General features: G+C 51.9%; 1 protein-coding gene across 1 annotated transcript in view; it reads right to left on the bottom strand.

Moving 5' to 3' along the window:
• Positions 1-11,590: 11,590 nt before the first annotated feature.
• The window catches only part of TMEM201 (transmembrane protein 201), an 84,195-nt gene continuing 72,813 nt past the window's right edge, over positions 11,591-22,972 (bottom strand). The window contains exon 11 of the mRNA XM_063943829.1: positions 11,591-12,233. Within this exon, the coding sequence (XP_063799899.1) occupies positions 12,136-12,233 (98 nt within the window). The 3' untranslated portion in view covers positions 11,591-12,135. The remainder of the gene's footprint in view (positions 12,234-22,972) is intronic.

Raw genomic sequence — 22,972 nt, 5'->3', positions numbered from 1 at the left:
GTCGGTGAGGTCGGTCAGGTGATGGAGGCCGGTCATTCGGTGAGATCAGGTGATGGAGGCCGGTCCGTCGGTGAGGCCACAGGTGAGGTGATGGAGGCTGGTCGGTGAGGTCAGGTGACGGAGACCGGTTAGACGGTCAGGTGACGGAGGCCGGTCAGTCGGTGAGGTCAGGTGACGGAGGCCGGTCAGGTCAGTGAGGTCAGGTGACGGAGGCCGGTCAGGTTAGTGAGGTCAGGCGACGGAGGCCGGTCAGGTCAGTGAGGTCAGGTGATGGAGGCCGGTCAGTCGGTGAGGTCAGGTGACGGAGGCCGGTCAGGTCAGTGAGGTCAGGTGACGGAGGCCGGTCAGGTCAGTGAGGTCAAGTGACGGAGGCTGGTCGGTCGGTGAGGTCAGGTGACGGAGGCTGGTCGGTTGGTGAGGTCAGCTGATTGAAGCCAGCCGGTCGGTGAGGTCAGGTGACGGAAGCCGGCCAGTCGGTGAGGTCAGGTGACGGAGGCCGGTCAGTCGGTGAGGTCAGGTGACGGAGGCCGGTCAATCGGTGAGCAGGGAGCGGAGGTTACACAGCGGAGGCTGGGGGCAGGGGTCCACTCTGGCCGGTAGCATTGCCCCGTACTCCTGCTGCCAGTAGGGGGACGTGTCTCCGTGGAAGCTGCCCGGGCTGATGGTGGTGTAGACCGGCTGCGGAGCCCGGGGATAGAGGAGAGGGGTCCCGGGCCCCCAGGGACCACTGAGCAGCGGGTAGTGGTAGGCGGGCGGCTCCTGGTAGCGGAAGGCGGGGATCGGGGCGCTGGGCTCGGGCTGCCTCTGCCGCCGCCTCCTCCGGTAGTTGCCCCGCTGGAACATGCCGTAGAAGGAGGGCTCCAGCGCCCAGAGGCTGCCCCGGTGTCCGGGCTGGCGGGGCAGGCGGGTGAAGCACTGGCTCAGGCTCAGGTTGTGGCGGACGCTGTTCTGCCAGCCCTTCCCCGGCAGCCGGGAGTAGTACGGGAAGCGCCGGCCGATCGCCTCGTAGATGCCGCTCAGTGACAGCCGCTGCCCCGGGCTCTCCTCCAGCACCAGCGCGATCAGAGCCACGTACGAGTACGGCGGCTTCTCCTGCTCCGGCGGCTCCTGCTCTCCCGCCCGCTGCGGCTCCATGCTGCCCGGGGCAAGCTGCTCCATCACTCCGGGGACCGGCGTCCACATGTGTCCTGCGGGAACGCCCACTGCAATGCTGTGTATACTGCCTGACCCGCCCACTGCGCCCTGTCACCGCCCACTGCAATGCTGCATATACTGCCTGACACGCCTACTCCAGCTGCGACTCCACCTACCGCAATACTAGTCTATACAAGTCTGGCACGCCCACTCCGCCCTGTCACCGCCCACTGCAATGCTGTGTATACTGTCTGACACGCCCACTCCGCACTGTCACCGCCCAGTGCAATGCTGCCTGACACGCCCATACCGCACTGTCACCGCCCAGTGCAATGCTGGGTATACTGCCTGACCCGCCCACTGTATTTGTGACTACGCCCACTGCAATGCTCTTCTTTTTACTAGTCTGAAACGCCCACTCCGCTCAGTCACCGCCTACTGCGGTTCTAACTACGCCCACCACAGTACTACTGTAAACCGGCGGGACACGCCCACAGCTGTCAGTTTGTCAGAGCAGTAAACACACAGCTACGCCCACAGCACGCGCGTGCCGCAGGACCGCCCCCCCCCCCACTCACAGGAGTCAGCCGGAGGTCACCTCCACCTGAACCCGCAGCGATAACAATGTATCAGCCGCAGTGACCCCGCCCCCAGCCTGACCCCGCACCTGTAACACTGTAACCCCCGCGCCGTGCCCGCAGCCTGCTCCCCTCCCGCCAGTACTGAGCTGAAGCTCGCAGCGGTATGGCCGGATGGTGGGGTCTATGGGGGTCATTCAGACCTGATCGCAGCAGCAAATGTTAGCAGTTGGGTAAAACCATGTGCAGTGCAGGGGGGTGGGGGCAGATGTAACATGTGCAGAGAGAGTAGATTTGGGCGGGGTGTGTGAAATCTAAATTGCAGTGTAAGAATAAAGCAGCCAGTATTTACCCTGCACAGAAACAATATAACCCACCCCAATCTCGAGGCACTGATTGGGAAAACGACACACACAAAAGGAAAAATGTAAAAAAAAATTGTCGAGCTTTTTCCATGTCAACCTAGTCACTGTAGACCCTATGACCCACACCCTGGGGGACCGTCCCCCTGAGCCGCTACCGCCCTGGGGCAACCAGCAGACGTCTAGTACCAGGCGTTACCCGTCAGCGTACACACCGGGTGCCGCCTGCACTGTGTCAGCTGTTTGGGGTTTTCGTGCCTATGCATTACCAACTCAGGCCCTCTGCCACAGTACATGATGCCACGCAGTGCCCCCAATTCCCATTATGCAGCGTCCCCACGTCATACTATGCCACCTTACAGTCCGTAGCACACGCAGGGAGGAGGACAGCCAGGCCAGCTCAGCAGGGGGCATGCAGGTGCAACTGTGTCATCGCGACCCCACCCACGCTATTCAATGCCCCGATTACAGTCATTGCAAAGTAGGGGCGGGGCTATGATGACGCAATTCAACAGAAATCATGTCATCACCCCATCTACTTACCCTCAGCAAGCGGGCGGCTGGCCAGTTCCAAGAGACTTACCTTCTCTTCCGGGTGGCCGGGAGTGCCACCCAATGTTCCGATCGCTCCCGGCTTTTCCAGCAGCGTAGACAAGTGTCCTTATTATACCACACTACAATGCCGGGACTTCATATTGTGCCATATTACAGGGCCCCGGTTCTCGTTACATCACATCGCAGGGCCCCGGCTCTCGTTACATCACATCGCAGGGCCCCGGCTCTCGTTACATCACATCGCAGGGCCCCGGCTCTTGTTACATCACATTACAGGGGCCCGGTTCTCGTTACATCACATCACATCGCAGGGCGCCGGCTCTCGTTACATCACATCGCAGGGCCCCCGGCTCTCGTTACATCCCATCGCAGGGTCCCGGTTCTCGTTACATCCCATCGCAGGGCCCCGGCTCTCGTTACATCACATTGCAGGGCCCCAGTTCTCATTACAGGACATCACAGGGTCCCGGTTCTCATTACATCACAGGGCCCTGGTTCTCGTTACAGGACATCACAGGGCCCCTGGTTCTCGTTACAGGACATCACAGAGCCCCTGGTTCTCGTTACATCACATTGCAGGGCCCCGGTTCTCATTACAGGACATTCCAGGGCCCCGGTTCTCGTTACAGGACATTCCAGGGCCCCGGTTCTCGTTACAGGACATCGCAGGGCCCCGGTTCTCATTACAGGACATCGCAGGGCCCCGGTTCTCATTACAGGACATCGCAGGGCCCCGGTTCTCATTACAGGACATCGCAGGGCCCCGGTTCTCATTACAGGACAACGCAGGGCCCCGGTTCTCGTTACAGGACATTTTCAGAGCCCCAGTTCTCACTATACACCACCAGTTTGACCCCCACTCTGCGTACAACGTTACACACACAGTGACCCCACCACCAGCCTGAACCCCCACTCTGGGAATAATATAAGACCATCAGACACGATCCACTTCTGCACATGCGCCAGGACTTGGGACTGTGATCGAATGCGATCACAGTTTAAGTGCCAGCGGAAGGCGGTGGCGGCGCAGCGTTTTTTGGTCGTTGACGGGGATGAGGTCCGGACAATGGAGGAGTGTCCTGACCATTTCTGCGGGGCGGTGACACAAAACATGGCGGCACCCGTGACTGGCTTTGCAGCTAGGCTGCGCGGGCAGGGGGCTTCCCTTAAGATGCGAGCGCTTCGCTGTTCAGCGAAGCGTTTGCATTTTAGCAGGAGGGCGGAGCCAGCACGTGGGCCGGCCCCCCGGCCTCTTCCTAGTGGAAGGAGTTGTAGTTTGGGAATTTTTGCTAAACTACACCTCATGCTGAATTAGGCCTTAATACCATGAGACATACGCGGACCCTCTCCCCGTTCTCCAGCTGCTGTGTCCTATGTAACAGGAGTTACAGCTGGTACAATACAGTGGGAGCCCAGGAGCGTATATTAGACACACGCCCATGTAGAACGTATTCTTACAATGCATTAGGCACACGTACTGGATGGTATCTGCTTAGCAAATGTTCCCTACTCTGACCAAGAGAGAAGACCCCAAAACTTCTATTTATAAAAGCAACAAAAGGTCCAGCCACTTCTCTGCATTTCCACCCATTTATCATAATCCCCCCCAACACTCCATGGCTTGCAGAGATCAGGTTTGCAGTTTATAGAGAAGCTTTTCTCTTCTGTTGGTAACAAAGCGTCATCCCTGGATGGCTTTATGTCTGCTCACACCGGGCAGTTCTCTTCCAGATTTCTCCCACAGTGCATCTTCCCGCAGATCCATCAGGTGTACCAAGTTACAACCTTATGCAGCAGTCTCACATTTGTGACAGGCATCAGCCAAAGCACACCGGATGCCAGTTTACTGACTGCCAGGATAGGCCGCCGCCCCCGCAGTCTGTGCCAGCGGGTATGTATACAGTATATAAATATGGCAGTGAGACTTCTGCAAAATGCTGAATCGCATCTTTTATAGAATAGGCCCCTTAATGATGACAGCTATTTGCATAAATATTTCATTAAACACAGAGACACTTACAAAGCATAAGAAATGGACACCTGGGGCGCAGACGCACCTGTCACATTACACACCGATATTTGCGGAGACGCACTTTGCAGCCGGTCTGTATTTCTGCAGGAATGGCCATACGCAGACACAGGCCAACAGACGCCTATAGCCGCCGCCACACACCGGAAAAGTAATCGCAGGATCTAAGACACAGCGACTTGTCAGGAGAAGAATTTAGAAGATTACATTAACGAGGATGATGGTCCTGCAGTGTTACATTAACGAAGATTATGGTCCTGCAGTGTTACATTAACGAAGATTATTGTCCTGCAGTGTTACATTAACAAAGAGGGTTGTCCTGCAGTGTTACAATAACAAGGATTATTGTACTGCAGTGTTACATTAACAAAGAGGGTTGTCCTGCAGTGTTACAATAACAAGGATTATTGTACTGCAGTGTTACATTAACAAGGATGATTGTCCTGCAGTGTTACATTAACAAAGATGATTGTCCTGCAGTGTTACATTAACAAGGATGATTGTCCTGCAGTGTTACATTAACAAGGATGATTGTCCTGCAGTGTTACATTAACAAAGAGGGTTGTCCTGCAGTGTTACAATAACAAGGATTATTGTACTGCAGTGTTACATTAACAAGGATGATTGTCCTGCAGTGTTACATTAACAAAGAGGATTGTCCTGCAGTGTTACATTAACAAAGAGGGTTGTCCTGCAGTGTTACATTAACAAAGAGGGTTGTCCTGCAGTGTTACATTAACAAAGAGGGTTGTCCTGCAGTGTTACATTAACAAAGAGGGTTGTCCTGCAGTGTTACATTAACAAAGAGGGTTGTCCTGCAGTGTTACATTAACAAAGAGGGTTGTCCTGCAGTGTTACATTAACAAAGAGGGTTGTCCTGCAGTGTTACATTAACAAAGAGGGTTGTCCTGCAGTGTTACATTAACAAAGAGGGTTGTCCTGCAGTGTTACATTAACAAAGAGGGTTGTCCTGCAGTGTTACATTAACAAAGAGGGTTGTCCTGCAGTGTTACATTAACAAAGAGGGTTGTCCTGCAGTGTTACATTAACGAAGAGGGTTGTCCTGCAGTGTTACATTAACAAAGAGGGTTGTCCTGCAGTGTTACATTAACGAAGAGGGTTGTCCTGCAGTGTTACATTAACGAAGAGGGTTGCCCTGCAGTGTTACATTAACGAAGAGGGTTGCCCTGCAGTGTTACATTAACGAAGAGGGTTGCCCTGCAGTGTTACATTAACGAAGAGGGTTGCCCTGCAGTGTTACATTAACGAAGAGGGTTGCCCTGCAGTGTTACATTAACGAAGAGGGTTGCCCTGCAGTGTTACATTAACGAAGAGGGTTGCCCTGCAGTGTTACATTAACGAAGAGGGTTGTCCTGCAGTGTTACATTAACGAAGAGGGTTGTCCTGCAGTGTTACATTAACAAAGAGGGTTGTCCTGCAGTGGCAGCGAATTTATGGTAACTTCCCGGTACCATGAATCGGGCAGAAGAGCTCCATGTTTCCAGTTTGCAAGTAATCCTTACAGCAATAGTTACACCTTGTGGAATTTCACACATCAGAGGCCAAATGTAAGAGTGAGAGTTTCAGAAAGTGAGAGATTTGGTAAAGTTTCACAGTTTTTTTTTTAAAGTGGCAATCATTTACACTGCAAAACAAGGTTGATCTTGCTGTGTAAATGATTGCCACTTTAAAAAAACCCTGAAAAAACCCTTACCAAATCTCTCACTTTTTGAACCTCTCACTCTATTACATTTGGCCCCAGGTATCTGCACACACACAGCTTGCAGCAAAGGTTTTTTTCCCCTAACAGTAAAACTAAATCTCGTGTTAACACTGCGGTTGGGTAGTATAGCCACATATTTTGGAATACTCCAGGTGGGAGCAATTTACTGGAGTTCACCCCATGCGGTGCATTATTCTATCAGCAGCCTGAACAAAGATATGGTGGCAACGTGGGAAAACGAGGGCTCAGTAATCTGTAGCAGAAGCAGGCTGCCCATACAGAAGGGCGTATGCCATTACAGAGGCTGGAAAGTGAAAAAATACATTCTGCAGTCACCAAAGGCTCGTCCCCCGCCAGCAGCTGCTACCATTACGCCGCACACCTGCTAGATCATCTTTACCTTCCGTTCCATGTCCTTGTATGTTTTATACTTCCATCAGCCTCCCACCCCCAATGTACAGCGCTAATCATTTTATAAATATAGATAAGGGGGGAAAGGTATCAAGCCTTGGAGAAAGATTAAGTATCAGCTCCTGTCATTTTTCAAACAGCCTGTAGCATGGCAGCTATGAGCGGATTATTATTATTACATTTTATTTATAAGGCGCCACAAGTGTTACGCAGCGCCGTACAAAGGACAGTACAGGGAGACAATACTTAGCATTACAATAAATAAATAACAGAAATAGAGTACAGGTAACAAGGAGCACCACAATTCTCATACATAATACAGCTAAGATGTAAGTAGTGAGGAAGTTATCATCGTATTACTAGGGGCTGGCGGCCATAGATAGAGATGAACCTTTACCAGCAGGAGAGAAAGCGGGTAAAGATGGTCGCTGAGTACGGGAGAGCTGCGAGTGAAATGTGAGGAGAAGAGGGCTTAGATAGAGGGCTTAGATAACAAGCTCTGAAGAGCTAACAATCTAGTGGGGAGGGGCGACAGATGACAAGAGGTGCAGGCAAGCCGGAGGTAGCCTGATGGCAGTATGTAAGCAAAGCGGAGATGTTCACGTAATGAGTCAGGGGGATGGAGGCACGGCTTCAGGACTAGGTTATGCATCGGGAGGGTACGCTTTGATGAATAGGTGGGTTTTTAGTGCCCATTTGAAGCTTTGCAAGGTTGGGGAGAGTCTAATGGAGCGGAGAAGCGCGTTCCACTGAAGGGATGCAGCACGGGCATAGTCATGTACACGAGCATGGGAAGCAGTGACCAGGGCGGTGGGGAGGCGACGGTCATTGGTCTACCGTAGGGGGCGGGAGGGAGTATGAAGGAAGAGGAGGTTGGAGATGTAGGGAGCAGTGGAATTAGAGATGGCCTTGTATATGAGGGTGAGGAATGTGAAGAGGATTCTGTAGGGGAATGGGAGCCAGTGTAGATTTTGTGGAAGGGGAGTGGCAGATGTGGAGCGGCGGGAGAGGAAGATGAGCCTAGCTATGGAGTTCAGGACAGATTGGAGGGGAGCAAGCGAGGCCAGTGAGAACATTGCAGTAGTCATGAGAGGACCAGTGAGTGGATGATAAGTTTAGTTGCACTCTGGGAGAGAAATGGCCTGATGCGAGCAATGTTGCGTAGCTGGAACCGACAGGATTGTGCCAGAGCATGGATATGGGGTGCAAAGGAGAGGGAGGAGTCAAGAGTGACACCCAGGCAGCGGAGTTGGAGAACAGGGGAGATGGTGGTGTTGTCAACAATGATAGAGATATTGGTTGGGGGTGTTGCTCTGGATGGGGGGGGGGGGGGGGGGGGGGGGGGATGAGGAGTTCAGTTTTTTCCATGTTGAGCTTCAGAGAGCACTCAGACATACAGGAGGAGATGGCGGAGAGGCAGCCGGAAACCTGAGAGAGGACAGAGGAGGACAGATCAGGAGAGGAGGAGAGGTAGAGTTGTGTGTCATCAGCATAGAGGTGGTATTGAAGGCCAAAGGAGTTAATGAGCGCACCCAGGGAAGAGGTGTACAGGGAGAACAGAAGGGGGCCGAGGACAGAACCCTGATGGACACCAACAGGAAGGATGGAAGGGTGTGAGGTGGTGCCAGAGGCAGACACAGAGAAGGAGCGGTTAGTGAGGTAAGAAGAAAACCAGTCAAGAACAGTGCTAGAGAGGCCAACGTTTTGGAGTGTGCGGAGGAGGAGAGGATGATCCACGGTGGCAAAGGCAGCAGAGAGGTCCAGAAGGATGAGCAGAGAGAAGTGGCCCCTGGATTTGGCCAAAAAGTAGGTCATTGGTGACTTTCAACAGGGCAGTCTCAGTTGAGTGGAGTGGGTGAAAGCCAGATTGTAGTGGATCGAGGATGGAGTTGTCAGAGAGGTAGCTTGTGAGATGGCTACAGACCAGTCGTTTAAGTAATTTGGAGGTGAAAGGGAGAAGAGAGATGGGGCGGTAGTTAGTGGGTGATGAGGGGTCGAGGTTGGGTTTTTTGAGAATAGGTGAGACCAGAGCATGTTTGAATGGTGAGGGGAAGGTGCCGGTAGAGAGGGACAGGTTAAAGAGGTGAGCAAGGTGGGAGCAGGCACTGGGAGAAAGGGAGCGGAGAAGACAGGAGGGAAGGGAGTCCAGGGGTCAGGTGGAGGGGAAGGGGGGGATAAGATGAGGGAGTGGACTTCCTTTTCTGAAGTGGGACGGAAGGAGGACAGGGTGGGATAGATGGAGGGTAGGGATGAAGGGGGTAGCAGAGGGGTGACGGCGGGAGATGTGTTGGATGTCCTCAATTTTGGAGATGAAGGAGGCGAAGTCAGTGGCAGCGAGGGAGGATGGGAGGGGAGGAGGAGGGGGGCGAAGGAGAGTGTTGAAAGTTTCAAAGAGACGGCGTGGACAGGAGGACTGAGAAGAGATGAGTGCTTGGAAAAAGGATTGCTTGGCGAGGGAAAGAGCAGAGCTGTAGGAGGAGAGAATAAACTTGAAATGGAGGAAGTCCGGCAGAGCGTGAGATTTCCTCCAGGAGCGTTCAGCGGAGCGTGAGCATTTTTGTAAGAAACGTGTTAGTTTGGTGTGCCAGGGTTGGAGTTTGGAGCGGCGGAGGGGGACAGAGGAGAGGGGCGCCACAGAGTCGAGAGCAGCGATAAGGGAAGAGTTACAGAAGGAGGCTGCCTGGTTGGGACAAGTCATAGTAGAGAGAGGAGAGAGGAAAGTCTCGAGGGAGGACATGAAAGTGGGGTTGAGAGACCCAAGATTGCGTATGGTGGTGGTGGGTCTGTGCGTGGAGAGGGGGGAAGGAGGATGAGAGGGTGAAAGAAAGCAGATGGTGGACAGAGAGGGGGAAGGAAGAGTTAGAGAAATCAGAGAGATCATATCAGTGGGTGAAGACGAGGTTGAGGGAGTGGCCGAGATTGTGAGTAGGGGTGGAGGTCCATTGAGAAAGTCTAAAGGAGGTGGAAAGGGCGAGAAGATTAGTGGAAGCAGCATTAGTGATGTCAATAGGGATGTTAAAGTCACAGAGGATGACAGGGGGGAGGTCGGAGGAGAGAAAGTGGGGAAGCCAGGCAGAAAAGTTGTCAAGGAAAGGTGAACAGTGGCCAGGGGGGCGGTAGATCACTGCCACAAGGAGGTGAATGAGTAGAAGAGGCGGATAGTGTGGACCTCAAAGGAGGAGAAGGTGAAGGAGGGCTCAGGTAAAATGACACGAAAGGTGCAGTTTGGGGAGAGAAGGATGCCCATGCCTCCACCCTGGAGGCCATCACGTCTGACCGTGTGGGTGGAGAGGCCTCCGTAGGAGAGGGCAGCAGGGGAGGTGGTGTCAGAGGAGGAGAGCCAGGTTTCAGTGATAGCGAGAAGGTTAAAAGTGAGGGAGATGAAGAGGTCGTGGATAGTTGACAGCTTGTTGCAGACTTATCCAGCATTCCAGAGTGCACAGGAGAAAGGAAGGGAGGGGACAGGGGAGATAGGGACAAGGTTGGCTGGGTTCTGAGTGCATGTGGGTGATTTGGAATTTGGGGGGTGAGACCTGGCAGTGAGGATTGGTATGTGAGGATTGGCTGGTACTTTATCTCTCTACCATACATATCACCTCATAAGTTTATTTCTTCACTGGTTTGTGGCTCTCTCGGTGGGATCTAGAGGAAGACTGTTCTGACCTGTATCCTGTCCCAGCAGAGTCGGCTCCCAAAAATATTCTGCCTTACTAAGAAAGCCCTCCCACGGGGCAGATCTCGTGCGTATTGCTGCCCACGTTCAGTACCACGCGCTACTTGCATTCATAACAGAAGATACGTCTGGCTCCAATCCTTTGTAGATGTTACGTGCACTGGAAGATGCACACATTGGGCCCAAATCAGATGCATTTAGCAATATTGAGCAGACTGCGCACGTCTTAAACTGAAAACACGGTGTGCGCTTGTGCCATACGACGCATCTGGAGTAGTAAGCAGCTGCTGCTGTGACACATCTAGGGTGAAAGGATCCCAATGGGTGGGGAGTAATCATGGGAGTGCTGGGAGCTTCTACCCTGACTTCTGAGTCACCCAGGCACAACGTTTTTGTCAGTTCTACCAAGGACGAAGGTTGCGGCAAAAAACAGTGGGCGGTGCGACTTGTACGCATGCAGAACATATATGTGCCTAGACGGCCATATAGTTTAATGAACAGATCATAGTACATGGGTCGCTGCGACCAGACTCAAGTTCTAGTGTGCCATAAACCAGCCAATTGTAGTGAGCAAAAATTAACGATCAAACAAATAAATGCCACACTTTCACTTTCCAATTTAAAAAAGAAATTAAAAAATTGTATTTTTTTTTCTATTTTCTTTTTTTTAGTGACAAATTTTGTTGCCTGGCTGCCCGGTATCCGGTCTTTAGGATGACATCACTTAGGCCGACCACTATTAGCCGACATGGCAAAGGTCAAAGCATGAAAAGGTCAACATGAGTTTTTAAACCTTTTACTTTTTTTTCATTTTTTTAATTTTTTTCATACTTTATGATCCACGTGGACTACGATTGGGAATAGTAACCTGTGCCCGAAGCATGACGAGTAAAGCGAGCCACGTGAGGGGATATGGTGCCCTAATTTGGGTTCTCGGTCACTTTGCGAAGAAAATGACACCAATTTTATTTTTCTTTAACAAAAACTCTTGTCGACCTATTTCAGGTGTCGACTTAGTCACTGTCGGCCAATAGTGGTCGACCTAATGACTGTTGACCCTATGATCCACACCCGGCGTCCCACGTATCTGCAAATCACAGCAACAGGTTTTCACACGGAGGCGCATTCATGAACGCAAGTGGGTCCATTTCACTGCAAAATAACCATTTATCAGTGAACAATACAATATATACAACAAATTCTGAACAGATAATAGACACCATGAGAGATCGGAGCTCCTCCGTCGTACACAGAAGAGGGGAGTGCGCACTTTAAACATAAAAATTTCAAACTAAAACTCCATCTTAAATCGCTGACAACGCGGCGGCATGTCCGAGACGGCTGTGACTGAACAGGACTAAAACTGAATTGCGTCTGACAGAAATAACATCCGCAGAATTTGCTTTTCCATCGCATCCTCTTGCTTTGTAATTCTAAAACGTTATCACCGCAGCATTAGAGTGCGGCTCCCAGGGGAAACGGATTGCAGCAACGTCCCATGTCTAACGAGACGGAAACGGATATCGGAGCAGGCGTGCGGGCCTGTGCAGCAGCCAGGGGGCAGCACCAGGTATTGGCAGCAGAGGAATCTGTCCAGGTAATCAGGCAGTGTCATGATATACAGAAGCACCAAGTGACGCATCACCGAGGTATGAGGAGGGACAGTGACGTCATGAGAGTACGAGGTACAGGTAGGCGGAGATGAACACCAGGTTCATGGTGACGCTTAACACCATGCAGCCGCTGCCTAGAGACATCCTGCCACAGCCTGCAAGGGAAAGCACAGGACAGTCAGAACGTACCACCGCAATATTACACCAACGTGGACCCACATAGCAATATGTATGTATATATAAAAGTGTCGCCGCTTATTCATCTCTCTGCAAGCTATTGTTCTCCGTTATCACATCCTAAATGTACCCCGGGTTGTGAGTGTGATGTTTCCAGGTTTAAAAGGTATAAATGTAAGATGATTGGCCAACTGCAGAAGCTTTAGGTCCTAATTCAGACCTGCAGAGCGGCAGATTATCAAACGACTGTGCATGTGTACGGAATCGTAAAGCGCAGGCGCGAGGCCAAACTGCACAAAAAAAACAAACAAAAAAAAACAAACAAACAAAAAAACCACAACCCCCCCCCCACAAATTTTGATCGCTAGGCGTACGCAAGGTGACTTGACAGGAAGCGGACATTTTTTGGGGGTGTCAAAAAACGCTGGCGTTCCCAAGTGTTTTCAGCCTGTTCATATCGCGCTGCAGGAGTAAGTCCTGGGAAAACCATTCGATGGTGAGTGAGTCACGAACGGATTTGCAGCTGACCGGCGTTTGCAAAGTGCACGGCGTACGCAGACTCGCACGGGGCGGATTTTCACTCCGTCTGGGCGGCGACTATCTGATCGCACACTTCTGCAAATTCACAGAGGAGCGACCAGGTCTGAATTAGGCCCTTACGCCAATCTGTGTTCGCCATCAAAGACCAACTAGGTCAGAAACCCCGAGCAGAACAGGATTCCTTTCATTTACTGCCTACACAAAAAGGCTCTACGAGAACTGAACGTGATAACTCTCACCTTTAGAGGTCTGTGTACTAAACCTGGATAAAGTGGATGGAGATAAAGTACCAGCCAATCAGCTCCAAGGCTTAGTACATAGACACCTTCATCCTAAGTACTTAATGTGGAATTTTTACTTAGCAGCAATTACGCAAAACCATGCAACAAATTCTGACGCCAAGATACGGCTCGTACGGCGACACATATTCTGAAGGACTAAGCCGTTAACTCATAGGGCTGCGGACGGTGCCTAACACACCCCAGGATCAATCCATGCCACGTCGTCCAATTTTTAGTTTTCTGGCTGCTTGACTATTTTTATTTTTTAAATGCCATGTTCTGTCTACCACTATATGCCAATACTTTAATGCGACAGATATTTCCCATTCGCTCGCTTTCCTTTACAAATGGCAGCCACCCTCAGCTCACGGTGGGCGGTGATTTTCATCTTTGTAGGCGATTACACAAAAGCAATGGTCTCAGGACTGGGAGGTGGTAGAGCACTGGGACACATTGTTCTCCGCACGGTCTGGGCTATAGCGTAGTCACACGTTCATTACCTTATCTCACGTTTTCATGGCTGAAAAGCTGGAAAAGAAGACTTTTCAGGGCGCCATTATCTCAGCTTAGACATACATCAGGTCTCAGGAATCAGCGGGAAGTATATACTGTACCTACACACTAGTAACTGTTGCAATAAAAGTTACTATACATTTTTTTACGAGACTTTGAAAATGATGTTTTCCCCAAATTGTACCTATTTCAGGCTTATATATCTCAGGATGGCAACATAGGAAAATAAAAATATTTAAGTCAACGTCTATACGACACTAAACAGCTGTGAAAACTCATGTTTGAGACTGAACCTAAAATTAAATCTAGATACAATATTGAACGAAACTTAATTTGCGACGTCTTATACCAAAGATGGACAGAACGCTCAGGCTATTTAACACACGCTACTAGTGTACACGTACTGTACGTACCTCCTACACAAAACCCGAGAGCAGACATCCTCTCTCCAAGCTACGATAGCGGCATCGGACCAGAAACGTGCAGATTTCGCAGGTATTTTGTGCTAACAGAGACCAGTCATTAACAAGTGAGATACGGTAATCAATGTGCTGACCAGAAGCCCAGAGGCTGCCGAGAACTCGGTCCTAAAGGTGCATACACACGGAGCGATATAACTGAGCGATTTTGACTATATAGTCAAAATCGCTCAGAAAGTTAGTGCAGATCGCTCCGTGTGTACACAGCCAGCGATAGCGATGCGCGTCCCCGCTAGGTCGCTATCGCTGGGAAAAATAGTCAGTGCAGGCAAGTCAATTTTGACTATGTCGCTGCAAAAGTTAGGCAAAATCGCTACACTTTAAGAGGCCAGCGATTTTGCCCAGCGATAGCGATGTGCAGGCGGCGGTGGTGCGGGCGGCGGCGGGTTGTGGCGGCGGTGCGGGCGGCGGCGGGTTGCGGTGGCGGTGTGGGCGACGGCGGGTTGCGGTGTGGGCGGTGCGGGCGGCGGCGGGTTGCGGCAGCGGTGCGGGCGGGGGAAATTTACCTTTCTATTGCAGAGTTTGGCAGCGGAGCGGTACCAGTTTCAAAAATGGCGCCTCAGCGTCATTTTTGAAATTCAAGATGGCCGCCGCGAGCCAATCACGGCTCGCCGCGTCATCGCCCCGCCCCCTCCCGCTGACTTATATAAGTCAGCGCGAGGCAGCGGCTGTCAGTCCGACGGCGGAGGAGGAGCGGAGAAGAGCTCCTGAAGACGCCGTGGAAGTCCTGGATGGGCGGCGGCTATGCAAAAGAGCTTAGCAGCCGCCGCCCACCAGGTGAAGATGCCGGAGCAAGACCACAGAAGCCCTGGGGAGGTGGCGCCCCCCCAGGTGAAGACGCCGGAAGCCCTGGGAAGGCGGCGGCCATGCAAAAGAGCTTAAAGGCTGCCGCCCCCAGGTGAAGACCCAGTTTAATAAAGGATTTTTAAAAGAATGTGTTGTGTTTTTTTTTTTATATTTTCTTTACAGGTGGACTACAGGTGCCAGCGGGCCCTTTATGTCCGGGCATGCTGGCACTTGTGGTTCTCCAAGTGCCAACATGCTGGGGCAGGCTTGCTGGGACCTGTAGGCCTCCTGTAAAGAACAATATTACTATTGAAAGGCTATCAGCCTCCCATCCACCGGGCCACGGATGGGGGGGACAGCCTCGGGCTTCACCCCTGGCCCTTGGGTGGCTGGAGGGGGGGGGGGGGGGGGGGGGACTCCTTGATTTAAGGGGTCCTCACTCCTCCAGTGTACCCCGGCCAGGGGTGACTAGTTGGGGGGGTAATGGCACGGCCGCAGGGACCAATATAAACGTGTCCCCCGGCTGTGGCATTATCTCCCTGGCTAGTGGAGCCCGGTGCTGGTTTGGAAAATACGGGGGACCCCTATGTCTTTTGTCCCCCGTATTTTTTAAACCAGGACCGGACGCAGAGCCCGGTGCTGGTTGTCTAAATATGGGGGAACCCTACTCATTTTTCCCTCTGTATTTTAACAACCAGGACTGGCTCAAAGAGCCCGAGGCTGGTTTTACATAGGAGGGGGGACCCCACGCAAATTTTTTTTTTAACTTTCAGCTATTTAAATACCAGCCACCCTGTAAAATCGTCCTATATATGACACTCATCCCCTTATTTAAATGAGATAGTCAAAATCTCCCATAGCCAAAATCTCTTGCATAGTTAGACAAAATCTCTGGTAAAGTTAGTCAAAATCTCCTACTGCCAGTTCAAGGGAAAAGTTAGTCAAAATCTCTCATAGCCAAAATCTCTCCGTGTGTATGCACCTTAAGACTCTACCACCTCCAATTCCTGAGATATCTGCATTTGTGTAAACGCCTACAAACATGAAAACAGCTGTCCGCCATGATGTAAGTATGGCTGCCATTCCTAAAGGGAGCGACAGAAAATAGGATTTTGGTACTTACCGATAAATCCTTTTCTCCTAGTCCGTAGAGGATGCTGGGGACTCCAAAAAGACCATGGGGTATAGACGGGATCCGCAGAATTACACTGAAAAGACTCAATCTGGGTGTGAACTGGCTCCTCCCTCTATGCCCCTCCTCCAGACCTCAGTTATAGGAAGTGTGCCCAGGAGAGACGGACATTTCGAGGAAAGATTTTTGTTTAAACTAAGGGCTACCAACATACCAGCCCACACAACAAACATACCGTACAACCAGGAGTAACATTAAACCAGATAACCGTATGAATTAACAACAGCAACAAGCTGAAACAAGAAATACACAACCCGTGTATAAACTAATTTAACTAGCAAGAAAACACTGCAAGTAACAGTCCGCACTGGGATGGGCGCCCAGCATCCTCTACGGACTAGGAGAAAAGGATTTATTGGCAAGTACCAAAATCCTATTTTCTCTTACGTCCTAGAGGATGCTGGGCACTCCAAAAGGACCATGGGGTTTATACCAAAGCTCCAGAACAGGCGGGAGAGTGCGGACGACTCTGCAGCACTGACTGAGCAAACGCAAGGTCCTCATCAGCCAGGGTATTAAACTTATAGAACTTAGCAAAAGTGTTTGAACCCGACCAAGTAGCCGCTCGGCAAAGCTGTAACGCCGAGGGCAGCCGCCCAAGATGAGCCCACTTTTCTGGTAGAATGGGCTTTTACTGACTTCGGCACCGGTAGTCCGGCCGAAGAATGAGCCTGCTGAATCGTACTACAAATCCAGCGTGCAATGGTCTGCTTGGAAGCAGGATGACCAATCTTGTTGGAAGCGTACAGGACAAACAGCGCCTCCGTTTTCCTGGCAACAGCTGTCCTAGTGACGTAGATCTTCAACGCTCTTACAACATCCAGAGATTTTGGAATCGCCACAGCCTCCGTAGCCACCGGGACCACAATAGGTTGGTTAATGTGAAATGAAGAAACCACCTTCGGCAGAAATTGTTGACGAGTCCTCAATTCCGCCCTATCCGAATGAAAAATCAAGTACGGGCTCTTATGAGATAAGGCTGCCAACTCTGACACCCGCCTGGCAGACGCCAGCGCCAACAGCATAACTACCTTCCAAGTGAGAAATTTCAATTCAACCTTACACAAAGGTTCAAACCAGGAAGACATGAGAAACCGTAAGACGACATCAAGCTCCCATGGAGCTACAGGAGGCACAAACGGTGGATTGATATGCATTACTCCTTTCACAAAAGTCTGAACCTCTAGGAGGGCAGCTAATTCTTTTTGAAAGAAAATAGACAAAGCCGAAATCTGCACTTTGATGGAACCTAATTTCAGGCCTGCGTCTACTCCCGCCTGTAAAAAGTAGAGAAAGCGCCCCAAGTGAAAATCTTCCACAGGAGCCCTTTTAGACTCACCAGGAAACATACCTTCTCCAAATACGGTGATAATGTTTCGCCGTAACCTCCTTCCTAGCCTTAATGAGAGTTGGAATGACCTCCCTGGGGATACCCTTACGAGCTAAGATCTGGCGCTCAACCTCCATGCCGTCAAACGCAGCCGCGGTATGTCTGGAAACACGCATGGACCCTGCAACAACAGGTCCTCTCTTAGAGGAAGCGGCCAAGGATCTTCCACCAGTAATTCCTGAAGATCCGGGTGCCAGGCCCTTCTTGGCCAATCTGGAACGATGAGAATCGCCTGAACCCTTGCTCGTCGAATGATCCCCAGTACCTTTGGAATGAGAGGAAGTGGAGGGAACACATACACCGACTGGAACACCCACGGACACACCAGGGCGTCCACTGCACTGGCTTGGGGGTCCCTTGACCTGGAACAATACCTCGGGAGCTTCTTGACGAGACGCCATCATGTCGATCAACGGAATTCCCCAACGTTTTGTCACTTCTGCAAATACCTCTTGGTGAAGAGCCCACTCTCCCGGATGGAGATCGTGTCTGCTGAGGAAATCTGCTTCCCAGTTGTCCACTCCCGGTAGGAAGACTGCTGACAGGGCGCTCACGTGTTGTTCCGCCCAGCGAAGGATTCTTGTGGCCTCCGCCATTGCCGCTCTGCTCCTTTTTCCGCCTTGACGGTTTATATGTGCCACTGCTGTGATGTGGTCTGACTGTACCAGGACAGGTCGACCCTGAAGAAGGCTTCTTGCTTGCAGCAGGCCGTTGTAAATGGCTCTTAACTCGAGAACATTTATGTGGAGACAAGCTTCCTGGAGCGACCATTTCCACCGAAAGTTCCTTCCTTGGGTGACTACGCCCCAGCCCCAGAGACTTGCATCTGTCAGAAGTACCCAATCCTGGATACCAAACCGGCGTCCCCCTAGGAGGTGAGGACTTTGTAGCACCACAGGAGAGAAATTCTGGCTCTGGGAGATAGACTTATCTTCCGGTGCATGTGCAGGTGAGACCCGGACCATTTGCTCAGCAAGTCCCACTGAAACACCCGGGCATGAAACCTGCCAAATGGAATGGCTTCGTACGCCGCAATCATTTTCCCCAGAACCTGAGTACAGTGATGGATCGACACACTCGTCGGCCTCAGAAGTTCCCTGACCATCGTCTGCAGTTCCAGAGCTTTTTCTTCTGGAAGAAATACTTTCTGTAAATCCGTGTCCAGAATCATGCCCAGAAAAGGCAGCCGAGTGGTCGGAATCAACTGAGATTTTGGCAAATTGAGTACCCGACCGTGCTGTCGCAGAACCGACAGTGACAAATTTACACTTCTCAGCAACCGTTCCTTGGACCTCGCCTGTATCAGGAGATCGTCCAAGTACGGGATAATTATAACCCCTTGTTTGCGAAGGAGAACCATCATTTCCGCCATGACTTTGGTGAAAATCATCGGAGCCGTGGAAAGCCCAAACGGCAACGTCTGAAATTGGTAATGAGAACCCTGTATCGCAAACCCGAGGAAGGCCTGATGTGAAGGACATATCGGGACATGTAAGTAGGCATCCTTTATGTCGACTGACGCCATAAAATCCCCCCCCTTCCAGGCTGGCAATTACCGCTCGAAGAGATTCCATCTTGAACTTGAAAACTTTCAAGTATGGATTGAGGGATTTTAGATTTAGAATTGGTCTGACCGAACCGTCCGGTTTCGGCACAACAAAGAGGCTCGAGTAGAACCCCTCCCCCCATTGGGACGAGGGAACGGGAACAATGACCCTCTGTAGACACAATTTTTGTATCGCTGCCAGCACCACCTCCCTGTCCGGAAGAGCTACTGGTAACGCTGAAATGAAGAACCGGTGAGGGGGTATCTTCCGAAACTCCAGCTTGTATCCCTGAGACACAATCTCTAGGACCCAAGGATCCAGGTCAGATTGAATCCAGACCTGACTGAATATTAGTAGACGGCCCCCCACCGGTCCGGACTCCCCCAGGGAAGCCCCAGCGTCATGTGGTGGACTTGGTAGAGGCAGCGGAGGACTTTTGGTCCTGGGCGCCTGACACTGCAGGTGGTATCCCTCCCCTTCCTCTACCTTTTGAAGCGAGGAAGGACGAACCTTTTCCACGCCTGTATTTATTGTGACGAAAGGACTGCATCTGCTGATGTGGTGCCTTTTTCTGTTGTGTGGGAACATAAGGAAGAAAAGAGGACTTACACGCCGTCGCGGTCGAGACCAGGTCAGCCAAGCCGTCCCCAAACAAGACAGTACCTTTGAAGGGTAACGCTTCCATAGCTCTCTTGGAGTCGGCATCAGCATTCCATTGATGGATCCACAACGCCCTCCTGGCCGATATCGACATGGCATTGGCTCTTGATCCCAAGAGACAGACATCCCTCGCCGCATCCTTCAGGTAATCTGCAGCGTCCCATACAGACGCCACAGCAGGTCTGAGCAATGCACCCGAATTAGCGAAAATGGACTTCAGAGATGTCTCCAGCTTGCGATCCGCCGGATCCTTGAGAGCTGCCGTGTCAGGAGACGAAGTGCCACTTTCTTAGACAAGCGAGATAGAGCTTTGTCAACATTTGGAGACATCTCCCATTTTTCCCTCTCATCCGAGGGGAACGGATATGCCATGTAAATCCTCTTGGGAATCTGCCACCTCTTGTCCGGCGACTCCCAAGCCTTTTCACAAAGAGTATTCATTTCATGAGAGGGGGGAAACTTCACCTCAGGCTTTTTTCCCTTAAACAAGCAAATCCTTGTTTCCTGTACCGCAGGTTCATCAGAAATGTGTAAAACATCTTTTATAGCCACAATCATGTACTGAATACTCTTAACTAATCGTGGATGTAAAGGAGCCTCAGTGAAATCGTCCTCGGAATCAGAGTCTGTGTCGGTATCCGTATCTACCACTTGAGTAAATGGCCTCTTTTGCGACCCGGATGGGGTCTGTACCTGAGACAAAGCCTCTTCCATGGACTTTTTCCACACCTGTGTCTGTGACTCAGACTTAAGGGGGGTACACACGGAGCGATAATCTAAGCAATCTGACTAGATTGCTTAGATTTTCAGCAAGATCGCTCCGTGTGTAGCCCTAACAGCGATAGCGATGCGCAGCCCCGCGCATCGCTATCGCTGCTGCTAGATTGGCCTGCATGCAGGCCAATCTAGCGGGTCGCTCACTTCACCCGCTGGGTGAAGTGAGCGGCCCCCCCGCACGCTCAGCACAGATCGCGCTGTGCTGAGCGCCGGGAGAGATGTGTGCTGAGCGGTTCGCTCAGCACACATCTCTCGAGCATCGGGCCGTGAGTACTGGCCTTTATCCAACCTCTTTGATAAAGAAGCTACATTCGAATTTATCGTACTGAGCAATGCGAGTAAATCAGGTGTCGGCTGCGTCGACAGTCCCAAATCTAGCCCCGCATCCGCTCCCCCAATAACCTCCTCTGGTGAATAACATTCAGCCTCAGACATGCCGACACGTAGTACCGACACACAGAACGTCCCAGCTAGGTGACAGGCCCACAATGAAGCCCAGATGGAGGACACAGAGGGAGTATGCCACCTCACACCCCAGCGCCCATATATCCCGACAAAAGATATATGTACCCAGCGCTGCTTAATTTATAATAAGAAGCACCACACTACGGCCCCCCCCTTCTGAATATCTCCCCGTTACTTGTGAGAGGAATGTGGAGGTCCGGGTAGCGTCTCCTTCAGCCGCGTGTTGAAGGAGAAGATGGCGCCTGTGAGCAGCGGGACGAAGCTCCGCCCCCTTCCCGGCGCGCTTCGGCCCGCCAAATTTGAAAATGAAAAAGATGCCGGCGGGGGTTTAAGAAACTTTGCCGAGGCACCGAAAGCCTTCTGCCGGTCCCCGACCTCCGTAACATGCTGCCCAGGGCGCCTTCCCCAGCGCCCTGCACCCTGTAACTACCGTTGGTGATGTGTGTGTGGGAGCATGGAGCACAGCGTTACCGCTGTGCTGTACCTTTACTGAAGTCTTCTGCCGTCCTGAAGTCTTCTGATCTTCTCATACTCACCCGGCTTCTTTCTTCTGGCTTCTGTGAGGGGGGGTGACGGCGTGGCTCCGGGAACAAGCAGCTAGGTGCACCAAGTGATCGAACCCTCTGGAGCTAATGGTGTCCAGTAGCCGAGAAGCAGAGCCCTTAACTAAGAAGAAATAGGTCTGACTTCTCTCCCCTCACTCCCACGATGCAGGGAGCCTGTAGCCAGCAGGTCTCCCTGAAAATAAAAAAACCTAACAATAAAGTCTTTCAGAGAAACTCAGTAGAGCTCCCCTAGTGTGCACCCAGTCACTCCTGGGCACAGAATCTAACTGAGGTCTGGAGGAGGGGCATAGAGGGAGGAGCCAGTTCACACCCAGATTAAGTCTTTTCAGTGTGCCCAAGCTCCTGCGGATCCCGTCTATACCCCATGGTCCTTTTGGAGTCCCCAGCATCCTCTAGGACTAAGAGAAACAAAGATTTGTGGTTCTGATCTCCTGGCATATGGGGGAGGGGATAATTAAAAAAAACAAATGGACAAGCAATGTATTTGGCCACTTCTAGTGCCACCCTCCTGGAAACACAGCAGCAGGCTATGTGCTGTATGGAAAGTGGACAACCGCACCCTCCTCCCCCGCAATAAAACACAGCCAGAGGCTCCCATACATGTAACATAGATCAGAATAGAAAGCCACAATCATCACATACAGTAACCGGGGATCTAAGCTCAGAAGTGGATGAAGTTATAACAGTTCATAGTGATTAGTAGTCCAAGAAATCCAGGGTCAAATATTCAGAAAATTTTGTGGGTGTAGCGCCCCATGTCTGCATGTTTGGGGAAGGGGGGGAGGGGGGGGGGGGGTAGCGCCCCATGTCTGCATGTTTGGGGAAGGGGGGGGTGTAGCACCCCACGTCTGCATGTCGGGGGAGGGGGGGATGGGGTGTAGCACCCCACGTGTGAATGTCGGGGGGGGGGGGAGGGGTGTAGCACCCCATGTCTGCATGTTGGGGGAAGGGGGTGTAGCACTCCATATCTGCATGTTTGGGGGGGGGGGGGGGGGAGAGTAGCACCCCATGTCCGCATGTTTGGGGGGGATGGGAGTGTGGCACCCCATGTCTGCAAGTGGGGGGGTAGCACCCCATGTCTGCATGTTGAGGGGGGGAAGGGGGGAGGTGGTGTAGCACCCCATGTCTGCATGTTGGGGGAAGGGGGGCGGAGAGGGGGTGTAGCGCCCATGTCTGCATGTTGGGGGAAGGGGTTGTAGCGCCCCATGTCTGCATGTTGGGGGAAGGGGGGCGGGGAGGGGTTGTAGCGCCCCATGTCTGCATGTTGGGGGGGAGGGGTGTAGCGCCCCATGTCTGCATGTTGGGGGGGAGGGGGAGGGAGTGTATCACCCCATGTCTGCATGTTGGGGGAAGGGGGTGTAGCACCCCATGTCTGCATGTTGGGGGAAGGGGGTGTAGCGCCCCATATCTGCATGTTTGGGGGGGGGGGGGGGGGAATAGCCTCCCATGTCCGCATGTTTGGGGGGGGGGGGGGGGATGGGAGTGTGGCACCCCATGTCTGCAAGTGGGGGGGGTAGCACC

The sequence above is a fragment of the Pseudophryne corroboree genome, chromosome 10, assembly GCF_028390025.1.
Source record: "Pseudophryne corroboree isolate aPseCor3 chromosome 10, aPseCor3.hap2, whole genome shotgun sequence".
NCBI classification, from domain to species: Eukaryota; Metazoa; Chordata; class Amphibia; order Anura; family Myobatrachidae; genus Pseudophryne; species Pseudophryne corroboree.
The sequence above is the reverse complement of the archived record's forward strand: the minus strand, read 5'-3'. Positions and strand labels throughout refer to the sequence as shown.